We start from the raw sequence: 12730 nt of genomic DNA on the forward strand, positions 1-12730 counted from the left end.
AATGGATAGGCTGCATTCTCAGTGATGTCACCGCTCTCTAGTGAATGGATAGGCTGCATTCCCAGTGATGTCACCTCTCTCTAGTGAATGGATAGGCTGCATTCTCAGTGATGTCACCGGTCTCTAGTGAATGGGTAGGCTGCATTCTCAGTGATGTCACTGGTCTTTAGTGAATGGATAGGCTGCATTCCCAGTGATGTCATTGGTCTCCAGTGAATGGATAGGCTGCATTCTCAGCGATGTCACCGGTCTCTAGTGAATGGATAGGCTGTATTCTCAGTGATGTCACCGCTCTTTAGTGAATGGATAGGCTGCATTCTCAGTGATGTCACCACTCTCTAGTGAATGGATTGGCTGCATTCTCAGTGATGTCACCACTCTCTAGTGAATGGATAGGCTGCATTCTCAGTGATGTCACTAGTCTCCAGTGAATGGATAGGCTGCATTCTCAGTGTTGTCACCAGTCTCTAGAGAATGGATAGGCTGCATTCTCAGTGATGTCACCACTCTCTAGTGAATGGATAGGCTGCATTCTCAGTGATGTCACTAGTCTCCAGTGAATGGATAGGCTGCATTCTCAGTGATGTCACCAGTGTCTAGTGAATGGATAGGCTGCATTCTCAGTGTTGTCACCAGTGTCTAGTGAATGGATAGGCTGCATTCTCAGTAATGTCTTTGGTCTCTAGTGAATGGATAGGCTGCATTCTCAGTGATGTCACCGGTCTCTAGTGAATGGATAGGCTGCATCCTCAGTGATGTTACCGATATCTAGTGAATGGATAGGCTGCATCCTCAGTGATGTCACCGGTCTCTAGTGAATGGATAGGCTGCATTCTCAGTGACGTTACTGGTCTCTAGTGAATGGATAGGCTTCATTCTCAGTGATGTAAGCGGTCTCTAGTGAATGGATAGGCTGCATTTTCAGTGATGTCACCGGTCTCTAGTGAATGGATAGGCTGCATTCTCAGTGATGTCACCGGTCTCTAGTGAATGGATAGGCTGCATTCTCAGTGACGTCACCGGTCTCTAGTGAATGGATAGGCTGCATTCTCAGTGACGTCACCGGTCTCTAGTGAATGGATAGGCTGCATTCTCAGTGACGTCACCGGTCTCTAGTGAATGGATAGGCTTCATTCTCAGTGACGTCACCGGTCTCTAGTGAATGGATAGGCTTCATTCTCAGTGACGTCACCGGTCTCTAGTGAATGGATAGGCTGCATTCTCAGTGACGTCACCGGTCTCTAGTGAATGGATAGGCTTCATTCTCAGTGACGTCACCGGTCTCTAGTGAATGGATAGGCTTCATTCTCAGTGACGTCACCGGTCTCTAGTGAATGGATAGGCTTCATTCTCAGTGACGTCACCGGTCTCTAGTGAATGGATAGGCTTCATTCTCAGTGATGTAAGCGGTCTCTAGTTATTATTTTTTTTATTCTTAAAAAAAGTAAAATTCATACTCACTAGATTTGAGAAGAACGCAGCAATTAAAAATGTAGTAAGAGAAGCGCCTTGAGCCTCATCTCCCCCTTGCTATCATCCTCCACACATCCGATGTCAAATAGCATTCGTTAATTATTTCTTCATGCAGTCACCGAGTTAATGTCGGCTTGGAAGGTGTCTTCGTCTGTAGTTGCACATACAAATCTTTAATTAAGCATAGCCATAAAACCGTAATGAAGCACTCAATTAATTAAAGTAGGTGAAGTGTTTCATCTGTTTTGGAGCACGTGGAGGCCGGGTCACATGGTTCACCAGAACGCAATCCAAACGAGCAGCACAACTCTGAGCTGGGAAAAAAACAGAAATGGTTCATTTCTGCTTTCAAGCAATAAAATTCTGTGCTTTGTGCTTCTTCTGTTTTCTGTAGCTGTCCAACCCCAGGCTGTATTGGCTCAGGACACATCAGCGGAAAGTACGCACGACACAGAAGGTAAGGTCACATTATGCATGAAACCAGTGTATAATGATTTTTTAATTCCCATATTTCATATTGAGATGTCTTGGTGCACCCTCTATTGGCCATCCAGATATTAGACAATGCAATCAGCATACCTGCTGAATGACCGCTGTAAGTAAACCAGTCAAAGGATAAGCAGCTCTGGTTGTGTGCTGTTTTGACAATCAATGCTTTGTCATTAAGCAGGAAGCCGCATGTGAAATCACTATACAATTCAGTATTTATCAGGCTCTTTTTTGTCTTGCAGTTTACAGAATTGCCCCCTGGCCCGGAAACGCAAGCTGAAAGACACAGAGACTGAGCAGCTTCCATCGTCAAAGAGGAAGTCCCATCCTCTCAAACTGGCCATGGACGAGGGCTACAACATGGACAGCGATGGCAGTGAGGAGACAGAAGTGAAAGATGAGGAATCAGGAACAGAAGACTCCGAAGGGACAATAGTAGAAACGGAAGAGGAATCTGAAAGCACTGAACCCAAAGAGACTCCAAGCCCTGAACCCAGAGAAGGTGCTTCTTTATTTTACACCTGTCTATGACTATGAAAGGGTTGGTCCATCTAAAACCAACATTTCAAGTTCAGTTAGATGCTGCTAAGTATTTCGAGTAAGTCACTGGGTTCTAGTGCACCGGTGTTCCAAACTCTACCCACACTCCATGGCTGTTTTGATGGGTCCTCTGTCTCCATGTTGAATCTTTCTTTTATTGTATCCTATTGGAATGCTGTAGACAAATCCTTTAGAAATATAAAAACAAACCAATTAGTTTGACAACCCACCAGAATCCACCCATAGCTGGAATATCTCTTTTTGATGGACTAACCCTTTAATACATTGGTCCAGGGAATTCTTAAAGTGGTTGTACACTCTTACATATATCCCACTGAAGTGACACATCTAAGGTGATACACAGATATGAAACAAGTCCTCTGACATACATTGTACCTGTTTATCTGCAGATATCTCTTCTCTATAGCCTTCAAAAACACATAGGCCAAAGAGTTTTTTTCAGCTCAGCAGGCAATGGGCGGGGATCTGACACCACACATTGCACATCCTACAGCAGGGAGCTGAGTGTAATCTGAGATCTGGATGGAGAGAAAGGACACACCCACTCTACAATGTCTCATAGGGAAACATGCACATCTGAGACTGTCAATCTCCTTCTGTGTGCAGTGGGGGGTGGGGCCATTTTCAAAGATTCTGTGATGTCAGGATAATCTGCCAGAAGTGCAGATAGCAGAGGGAAGAGAGACAAGACAGAAATCACACTCTGTGTCTTGGATTCAAGCTAGTACACATCATATGCTCTGTTCACTTTCTATTTCAGAGGTTTACACCAATCAAAGAGAATGTTGTGTCAGCTTATAATAACATCCATAGATAACATCTTAAGGAAGAGTTGTATTTAAAAGGAAGTTGGTACAACGCAGGGCAACAGTTCCCAACATGCAGCTATCTTCCAATGATTACTTTGAAGCAATGGTACTCAACATATAAAGAGCCTCAACCGTGACCCTCCACATTACAATGAGCTCTTTATAGAAAGACACCAGAAGGTTCAACCAAAAGACAATAATAATGAAATAAAAACACCTTGCAAAACCCTAAACTGGCACTTGATCCAGTCACATAATATTAATTTTATGTGATGTGTCAGAAACTCCAGACATACTACAGTGGATTGTCAGAGTGTTGGGTAGGTGCAGTGTGGCGTGGCAGCAGAAAGCACACAAAGTTTCGTATTGCAGATAACGATGTATTGCAGAACATGTAAAACAGTACAACAGCCCGGAGGGGAAACACACATGACCAGGAAAGTACAAGCTGGAGCTGGAGACAGCACCTGTCAAGGAGAGCAGAATACGGCCTGGCCGGTCTAACCCAAAGGGAAGCTTGCTGAAGCTGAAAACATAGGCCCTATGCTTACTCTACTCCTGCAGAACCTCTCCCTACCGCTAGTGCTCTCCCTTACAGACGCGTAACCCGTCCCTACACTAGCCACTAGCAAAATGCGCACCAAATTCTGGGGGTAGGGACTTTAAAACACTTTGTGTGACCCAAGATGGCTGCCAGGGAGACCTGGATCCAGCATAGCCAACCGGATTTCTGCTCCAGGGAACTGAAGGAATCATAGAGAAAACCAGTTTCTCTTGACTTCCTCCTCCAGCTGTATTGCCATTCTGGACGAGCGCCACCTGCAGTGGAGAATGTAGACTGCACCTGCCTACAAGAGACTGACCACATCCTACTGGTGTGGATGGAGACTGGTGACATGCTGCAGGACATAGACACTGGGAACATGTCATATGAGAGTGTTAGAGATCCCCAGACCATCACAAATTAAGGGTTCCAATCTGCTAATGGCTCCTGGGACCCAAGGTGCACATTATAAGTACCAAAGTGTTGCATGGAACCCTAGGACCACAGGTTGGACACCAAGACTTTAAAGCTTCCTTTAGCTGAGTACAAAGCAAAAGGCTTCAAGCAAACTTAGATAAATACTTTTGTCTAATTTCCTCTGCTGGTATACATTTACATATATTCATTGATGGCATTAGCAATTTGTTTACATGACCTATTATTTAGGCTGATTGAAGCTTTAATGTACGCTCCAGATTTCTGTTTGTAAAATTTCAGTTGCAAAGGTGTCAAACAAAAATCTTTCAAATGGGTCTCTCTAGTGGAAACATCATCATTGTAATTTTGGTGTTTATCCATTACCTCGTCTTTTTTGTTGCTTCTCCGTGACATTGCTAATCAGGCTTTTGTTCCAGCTGTGCTTTTGAACTGCATAATTACAAGATCTGAACATTTCAGGCGGTAATTGCAGACGTGATAAAGATAACCTATTTTCAATTTCTCTGTGCTGCAGCTGAAAACTCTTCCACGAAAGAGACCTATGAAGATCAACCATCGAACAATGAGACGCCCACAAAAGCCACTTACAGCAGTTATCAAGAAATCATTGCCAATTCCCTCCTAAATCTGGGCCAAATTGCTAAAGAAACCTTGGTGTCAGAGGGACACTTGCCAGAAAGTGAATTGGAAACCCCCAAACCGAGCTCCGGGGTAGTGCAGATTGTCCAGCCAGAGGTGGAAGAAGCAGCGGTGGAGGAAGTGTGCGAGAAAGAGATCATCATCCAGACAGAAGATGCAGAAGAAGTCATTGAAGTGGCCAGTGAACGAAGTAGCGAATCATGTCTGGAGCCTCGAGAGGACGCCAATTCCGAGGAGACCTGTAAGAAAGATATGGACGACGAGGATGAAGACGACGAGGATGATGATGTTGACGATGACGATGATGATGATGACTTAGATGATGATGAAGAAGAAGAACAGACATCAGAAATTATGACTCATGATGCCCCCCGCGTTTCTCAGGGCTCCCCAAAAATTCACTGTGAAGAACAGTTTAGCCCAAAACCTGAATACTCGGTCACTGTGGAAGTCAGGTCGGATGACGATAAGGATGACGACAGCCACTCACAAAAATCGGCTGTGACCGACGAGTCTGAAATGTATGACATGATGACCCGAGGGAACCTGGGGCTTCTGGAACAGGCAATAGCTCTGAAAGCCGAGCAAGTTAAAGTTGTCCGGGAACCAAGCAGGGTGACGTCGGACAACATTAAAAGCTTTCAAACTGACGAGAAGCAAAATAGATCAATAGACACCATGAGAAAAAGCTTCTATGGTAATTCAGTTTCTTTGTTATCTACTACTATATATAGTATAATTGATGTATATATTGGGTAAATAGGTTGGCCAATATGGGACCTTTAGGAAAAAGTAAAGTGAACCTGTGGCCAGGCTATGAAAATGTAAGTACTTTACTTATATCACCTTAACAAGCAGTAAATGGGCTTTCAAACAAACGTTCACTGACCTACATAGCTGCAGGCAATGTGGAGTAGTTTACAGCAGATGCATTCAGGTACTTCAAGTCTTTCTCTCAACAACCCAGCTCCCCCTGCTTCTCTTATTAGTTATTCTCAGCAGCTCAGCTCCCCTTCCCAGCAGGGTCTCAGCAGTTTTTCTTCCCCTGCTCCCCTTCCCAGGAATGACTCAGAGGCTTAGCTCCCCATTCTTCCCATCCCAGCAATGACCCAATTGCTTTGCTCCCCTCTTTTGGCAGTGACTCAGCAGCCTTTCAACCTTCTAATTTCTAATGTAAATGCAAACCAGAAGCTGTGAGTGAGGTACAGGGTGGGCTGAGCTGCTGAAGGACTTGCTCTGATTTTCCAGGATGAGTTGCTCCTCATTGCTTGCAGCTACAGAGGTCAATGAGGGCTTGTTTTAAACAACATTGACAGTATGTTAGGAATATGTAAATATATGAATGTCCATCACCTTGCTACTGGTTCCAGCAGTTTGGTAACCCTAAAGCAGAACTAAACTCTCTCAATCAACTATTTTTAAACTTTCAGGTTTTTTTTTTACATTTCTTCAGTTGCTTTCTGGTTTCTGGCCTAGGTAAAAATGATGTGATACATCCTAGGAGTCTTCATGGGTATTTTTTTTTCCATTCATCTGGAGGAAGGGAGGAGGGGCTTTCTCAGCTCAGCACACCTTCCTGCTTGCCTGCCTGAGCTAAGGCAGATAGATTCCAGGAAGTAACTGCTATATGAATAATCTGGTGACTGTGGCTAGAAATGCTAGGGGGGTGTTTTTCAAAGTGATTTCTCAGCAAAATAATTCATGGAGACCTGGATGAATAGGAAGTTTGCTTTGAATATTAAAAATTAATTAATCAGTGTTTTCAGTTTGTGGTGCTCAGATGCTGTCTAGTTCCACTTCAGGTAGGCCTTCATATCATTAATTTATGTCTTTTAAATCAACCTTGAGTTCAGCTTTAAATAATCAGCAAATGCTCTCACGGTTCTGACTCTGCAGAAACATGTTATGAAGTCTTATTTTTTTATCTGGTGAAGGAAACACACTTTCCAAAATCACTGCAGAATGCACTTCAGTATAATGATCATTGTTCTGTTGCCAAGGGTGATTAAAACTTTTGCTTCCTAAGCAATTTACCAGCCTTTGATCCCTGCCGCGGCTTTCTCTCGCTTATCTGAGAGCTTCATGAACACAACGTGTAAAATAATCCCTTCGAGGCCGTCTGATGGTTTACCGGAAACAGATCCTCCAAACTGAGAGGGAAAAACAATCTTCACCATCGATTCTCGTGTCATTTTTAGCTGATGTGTAATTTTTTTTTTTTTTGCATCACTTTTCTCAAAAAAAGCACCTTGCTACTAATTCATCTTGCTGAAAAACTCAGATTATTTTGGGACCACATTTTTCCCATCAGAATTACAAGCCCGTGATACTAGGACATTTCCTTTTTTATCACCAGCTTGACCACATGCATTTCGCCAGTCAGATGCAAATGTGCCCAAGAATTGTTTCATCCTTAAAGATTTAAAAAAAATAAATAAATGATTAAGCTAAAGCAGGGGTGGGCAATTCATTTTTAAAGGGGCTACATGAGAAACTGGGACTGTTGTGGAGAACCAAACTTAATTCTGCTCAATATTAATTTTGGACCTGGGAAGGTCTGTAAGTATGAAAACATACAAAAAGCAAACACATCACACTTGAAATAATAGCTACAACTTCTCATGAAAGAGCTCTCTTCCAGAGGGGCGGTGGGGTGGGGGGCTGAGCGACATAACTCCTCCTCATTACCTGTCAAATGTCCTCTGTAATGCATTGTGATTGGAAGGAGAGAGCCTGAAATGGGTACTGTAGGGATTTCTGCAGATCCTGACCTGGAGTGAAGAACAGGTGCACGGCTCCTGGGGTTTGCAGCATGAAGGAGTTAACTCAGAAAGAACTTGGCAGGTAGCAGAGTTGCGGGAGAGTGTTAAGATGTCTCCTGCAGGGGCATGCTGACAGTGGAGGCATTGAGGGCCATATAGTGACAGCTAAAGGGCTGGATGTGGCCTTGGGGCTGCAATTTGCCCAGGTCTGAGTTAAAGGAAAGTTCTGCCACCAGCTTGAACAAAAACCCCAGTCTCATGTCATCTATTAAAGCACAATTAAAGCCAAAATTGAATTTAAGATAGTATGGCGAGAGCTTAGAACCTCTGTGAGGTTCTTGTTGTTTTTTATGGGCCTCTTATATAGATTTTTGCTCTCTTTTTCTTCCAATCACCATTTTCACCAGGATTGCAAGTGAGGGAAATTCCAACATTTTGAGCTGTCACAATAGAATAAGAATAGTGGACATATTGTCCAATGGAGACACCTATCTAAGAGAAGATTTTCCTATTTTAGAGACTATATCCCCTCATTTTTTCTTGTTTCTCTAGGAAAGAAGTTGAAGGGAAATCTCTCCCAAACATGCTAGGGGTTTTAAACCCTCCCTACTCTCTCCACTATGTCGGAATATTTAGATATTCAAATTTTATGAATCTTGGTGAGGTCTGCTCTGATGTTTCCCTCATTAAAATTTTGCATTTGTTTCTCAGATGCAGCAAGACCTGAAAAGCGAGAGATCAAATGCCCTACTCCAGGTTGTGATGGCACCGGCCACGTCACCGGCCTTTATCCCCATCACAGGAGCCTCTCAGGATGTCCTCACAAAGACAGAATCCCTCCAGAGAGTAAGAATACTTGTTGTTCCTCAAACTGGGCCACAAAGTTATCAAAAAAGTGTGTTTGCTGCCTTTATAATCAAGGACAGGAACAGTAATAGGATGTAGATGTGCTGTGTTTTCTTTAACAAATTCTTTGTACAGTTTTCTCATTGTCCTTTTACTATTATACAGTTCTGGCCATGCATGAGAATGTATTAAAGTGTCCAACACCTGGGTGTACAGGACAGGGTCATGTCAACAGCAACCGCAACACACACCGAAGGTAACTGCGCTGGTGACTAGATAACAATTTATTTTAATTTTTTCCATTGGATGTTCTTTGTGAAATACCTAAACTTGGCCTACTAGGCTACTGTTCTATGATTTAGAATCTTCAGCTCATTAACGTCCATAATAAAGCTCTGAGGTAAATAAGAACCAAGCCCTTATCTTAGATTAGTGTTCTCCAAACTGTGACCCAGTGGGGCCAGCTACGGACCATTTCTTGCATTTATCTGGCCCTTGGGGCACTATTTTCATTTACTGATACCAACAATAGTGTACAACTCCCCCCACTGACACCAACAATGGGGACCAATTATACCATTGATGGGACACAATTCCTTCCACTGACACCAAAGATGGGGCACTATTCCTCCCAATGACACCAACAATAGTGTACAACTCCTCCCAATGACACCAACAATGGGGACCAATGATACCATTGATGGGACACAATTCCTTCCACTGACACCAAAGTTGGGGCACTATTCCTCCCACTGACATCAAAGATGGGGCACTATTCCTCCCACTGACATCAAAGATGGGGCATTGTTTATTCCCACTGACATCAGGACCTTTTCTACTCCCAATGGCCACAGTCCAGCCCCCTTAAGTCTGAAGGACAGAAAACTGGTACTTTGTTTAGAAAGTTTGGAGAGCCCTGTCTTAGATCATTCATGCTGAGATGAGCAGAATTTTTTTTCACAAAAAAATTGATGCTTGCAAATCTATGAGAAGGCTGCTAAATGAGACAAGCGTTTCCTGAAGAACCTCTTTTTAGGGATTTTTTTTGTATTCTTGTGCTAGAACTTTCTCATAGTTTCTATGAAGGTGTTAAGAATGTTAGGCAAATATATCGTTTTACTTTAACACCAAGAAGCAAGTAAAGTTTTTTGAGCCTGGTACTCTTTTAAATATTACATGAAGCAAATTGGATACTGCAGATCATGTGAATTGTGGGTCTTGATAGTATTTTTTTTTTCAGTTTATCTGGATGTCCTATCGCTGCAGCTGAAAAGTTGGCTCGGTCCCACGAGAAGCAACAACAGCCTGGAGATCTCACCAAAAATAACACAAACTCCGACAGGATACTCAGGTTAGATAATGCCAAGTGGCCTACATATAGATTACTGACTGATATGGAAAATGAGGAGAGGTAAATGGAAAGTGGGGCAATGCTGCAAAGGTTTAAAAGTAGCTTACCCGCTAATAGCTTTAATTTTCCATCCAGGCATTGCTGTAATACATTTGCATGCAACTCTTCTTTTAAAGGAGAACTAGTGATCTGGGAACCCTCTTTGCTGACTTGTTTGTAATAAAGAAGAGGTATTCCTCACCACACCCACTGTAGACTCCTTGCTGTCTCTCACATACATAAAGCCTGATGTAATAAGGGATAATACTAAGAATTTCCCCACAGCCACTTGTCAAATTCATATTTGCATTGGAAATGTGAACCTAATTAATGTTACACATCGGGGTTGATTTCCTAAAGGCAAATAGACTGTGCACTTTGCAAAGTGCAGTTGCTCCAGAGCTTAGTAAATGAGGTAAAGCTTCATTTTGAAAAGATTTCCAAATCACATACAAGGAAAATTTAAAAAAAGCAGCATTTTTGCTTGCACATGATTGGATGATGGAAGTCATCAGAGCTCTTGCTCATTTACTAAACTCTGGACCAATTGCACTTTGCAAAGTGCATGGTCTATTTGCCTTTAGTAATCAACCCCATGGATAGAGCAAGGTACGCAGTTCAGATTCAAGAAATAGACTTGCCCACCACATGTGAAATCTAGGATATTTGGGTTCTGGCACAGAGGCTTCTTGAAAAAACAATTGATTGCTTGTATCTGACAGGCCCATGTGCTTCGTGAAGCAGCTGGAGATCCCTCAGTATGGCAGCTACAGACCCAATATGGTTCCTGCGACGCCAAGAGCCAATCTAGCCAAGGAACTGGAAAAGTACTCCAAGGTTACCTTCGATTATGCAAGTTTCGACGCTCAGGTTTTCGGCAAACGCCTGATTGCCCCAAAGATTCAGACAAGCGAAAACTCACCCAAAGCCTTTAAATGTAAGTAAAAGACGCCAAGCCATAACGAAAAGAGAGCTTTAGATTTTAGAATGACAACTGTACCAAACAATGCCACTTACATTGGTATGTTATGGCTTGTGCAGTTTGTGAATTCTACCAGAGAACCAACAAAAAAGTTTTACACACTTTTTTTTTTTTTTTAATCCCCCTCGTGCGCTAATATACCACATAACATAAGGAGGTCACAACACTTTTCAGTATCTGCAGTTATGCACAGAGCATGCCTCCCTCTAGCCTGATATTTAAACTACTGGTACACTTAACCACACTGGTCACGGTCATGTCCAGAATAAGTCCTTTCCTTAACACCCACTAGCTTGCAGAGCAGACATTTTCACTGCAAGCCTGATTTCAACTTTTTCAGCTCATTCAGAAGTAGTAATGAAAAATAATTTTACTATTTAGGAAAGCATAAATACTTGGATTAAACTTTTTTTTATTTATTTGATGAGTAGTCTGAGGAGGTGGTGGCAGTCTGCATTTGGAAGCGTTGATCTCCATGCTGAAGCTGTAGAAAAATGTTTTAAGGATGTCAGTGGCCTCAAGAGTCCTTAGTGTTCATAACTAATCCGACTTTCCAAGAGCCTTATGTAATCCTGCCACAGATGCTCAGCAAGGAGCGCTCAGGCTGCACACAGGCCTGGTTGTTGCAACATACTGGTATGCCCTCCTTTGCTGCCAAGGCCAAACATGCACACGGCACACCAGAAACATTGGCAGCTAGCCAAATATGCCTGTGCTGCTGATAGCTCGCTTTAGCCCCAATGAAAGAGTCATTTTTGCTCCATTGGAAAATATAATTTTCTGGTGTAATAGGATCTGCTCAGTTGCACTAATGGCAGAAAAGGACTAAGGACACGAATGGCAGAGAAGGGTAACTGCACTGAAAAAATTAAGGCATGCAAAGCAAACAGAGACTCCTCTCCTTGCAGTCAGTGATTTAAATATGCAACCAAGTTGACTTTTAAGGCCGAAATCAAGGAAAAATCATAATCTAGGATTTCAATTATAAGTTCCGCATATATGTCCCACCTTAGTTTACTATGACTTTAACTATCCTTTAAAAACAAAGTTTGACAACCTTCTCCCCCTGAATTCATGGTAATGGTTCTTCCTCATTTAATGGGTGACTAGAAATGTCTTTTTTAGTCACCTTACCTCCCCCCATGCCTCTGATTGGACAATGAAAAAGCAGCAGAACGCCAGCAAGGTCATTGATAACCTTTCCCCTTGGGTAAGCATTAAAGCAATGATAGCCTGATGACATTCACTGGTTCAGGGTGCTGCCCCTCTTATGATGTGATCATTTCCGAGTGATTTAAAGATGATCTTATACCGTGTTGGCCCTCTGGGTCTTGAATGCTAACTTGTGTTTTAATCTTTTTCAGCTAAACCATACCCAAAGGCCTCATCCCCCAACCACAGCCCATCCAGCAGTTATGTTAAAAGCACTTCCTCTTCTTCCTCTGGTTTTGACTACACCCATGATGCAGAGGCTGCTCACATGGCAGCAACAGCTATCTTGAACCTTTCCACCCGGTGCTGGGAGATGCCAGAGAATCTTAGCACGAAACAGCAGGACCTGCCAAACAAAGTGAGTTCAGTTCTAAAAGATTAGGTGTTATTGACAAGCACTGAATAAAAATGTCTATTCAGATAACTGGTACTCCTCCAGCTCTGTCACGTCCATACCTGCTGACATGCAGAATGTTATGTATTGGATGCCTGAAATTCAGGGGATTTTTCCCCATCTTCAGAGCAATATCACCCATGTTTTGTAAATACATCTTTGATCACCTATCAGTTTTAGGAAAACCATTG

The 12730-nt window shown here is 42.7% G+C and overlaps 1 protein-coding gene across 2 annotated transcripts in view; it reads left to right on the plus strand.

Moving 5' to 3' along the window:
- MYT1 (myelin transcription factor 1) overlaps window positions 1-12730 on the plus strand; it is a 78640-nt gene that overhangs the window by 41713 nt on the left and 24197 nt on the right. For both annotated transcript variants that reach the window (XM_089657491.1, XM_089657492.1), the window contains exons 5-12: window positions 1868-1930; window positions 2205-2464; window positions 4829-5650; window positions 8427-8561; window positions 8727-8817; window positions 9802-9912; window positions 10674-10888; window positions 12298-12503. In XM_089657491.1, coding sequence (XP_089513617.1) covers window positions 1868-1930; window positions 2205-2464; window positions 4829-5650; window positions 8427-8561; window positions 8727-8817; window positions 9802-9912; window positions 10674-10888; window positions 12298-12503 — 1903 coding nt within the window. The remainder of the gene's footprint in view (window positions 1-1867; window positions 1931-2204; window positions 2465-4828; window positions 5651-8426; window positions 8562-8726; window positions 8818-9801; window positions 9913-10673; window positions 10889-12297; window positions 12504-12730) is intronic.

This window comes from Staurois parvus, unplaced genomic scaffold, assembly GCF_062004578.1.
Source record: "Staurois parvus isolate SC_StPar_1 unplaced genomic scaffold, SC_StPar_1.0 ptg001004l, whole genome shotgun sequence".
In the NCBI taxonomy this organism is placed as follows: Eukaryota; Metazoa; Chordata; class Amphibia; order Anura; family Ranidae; genus Staurois; species Staurois parvus.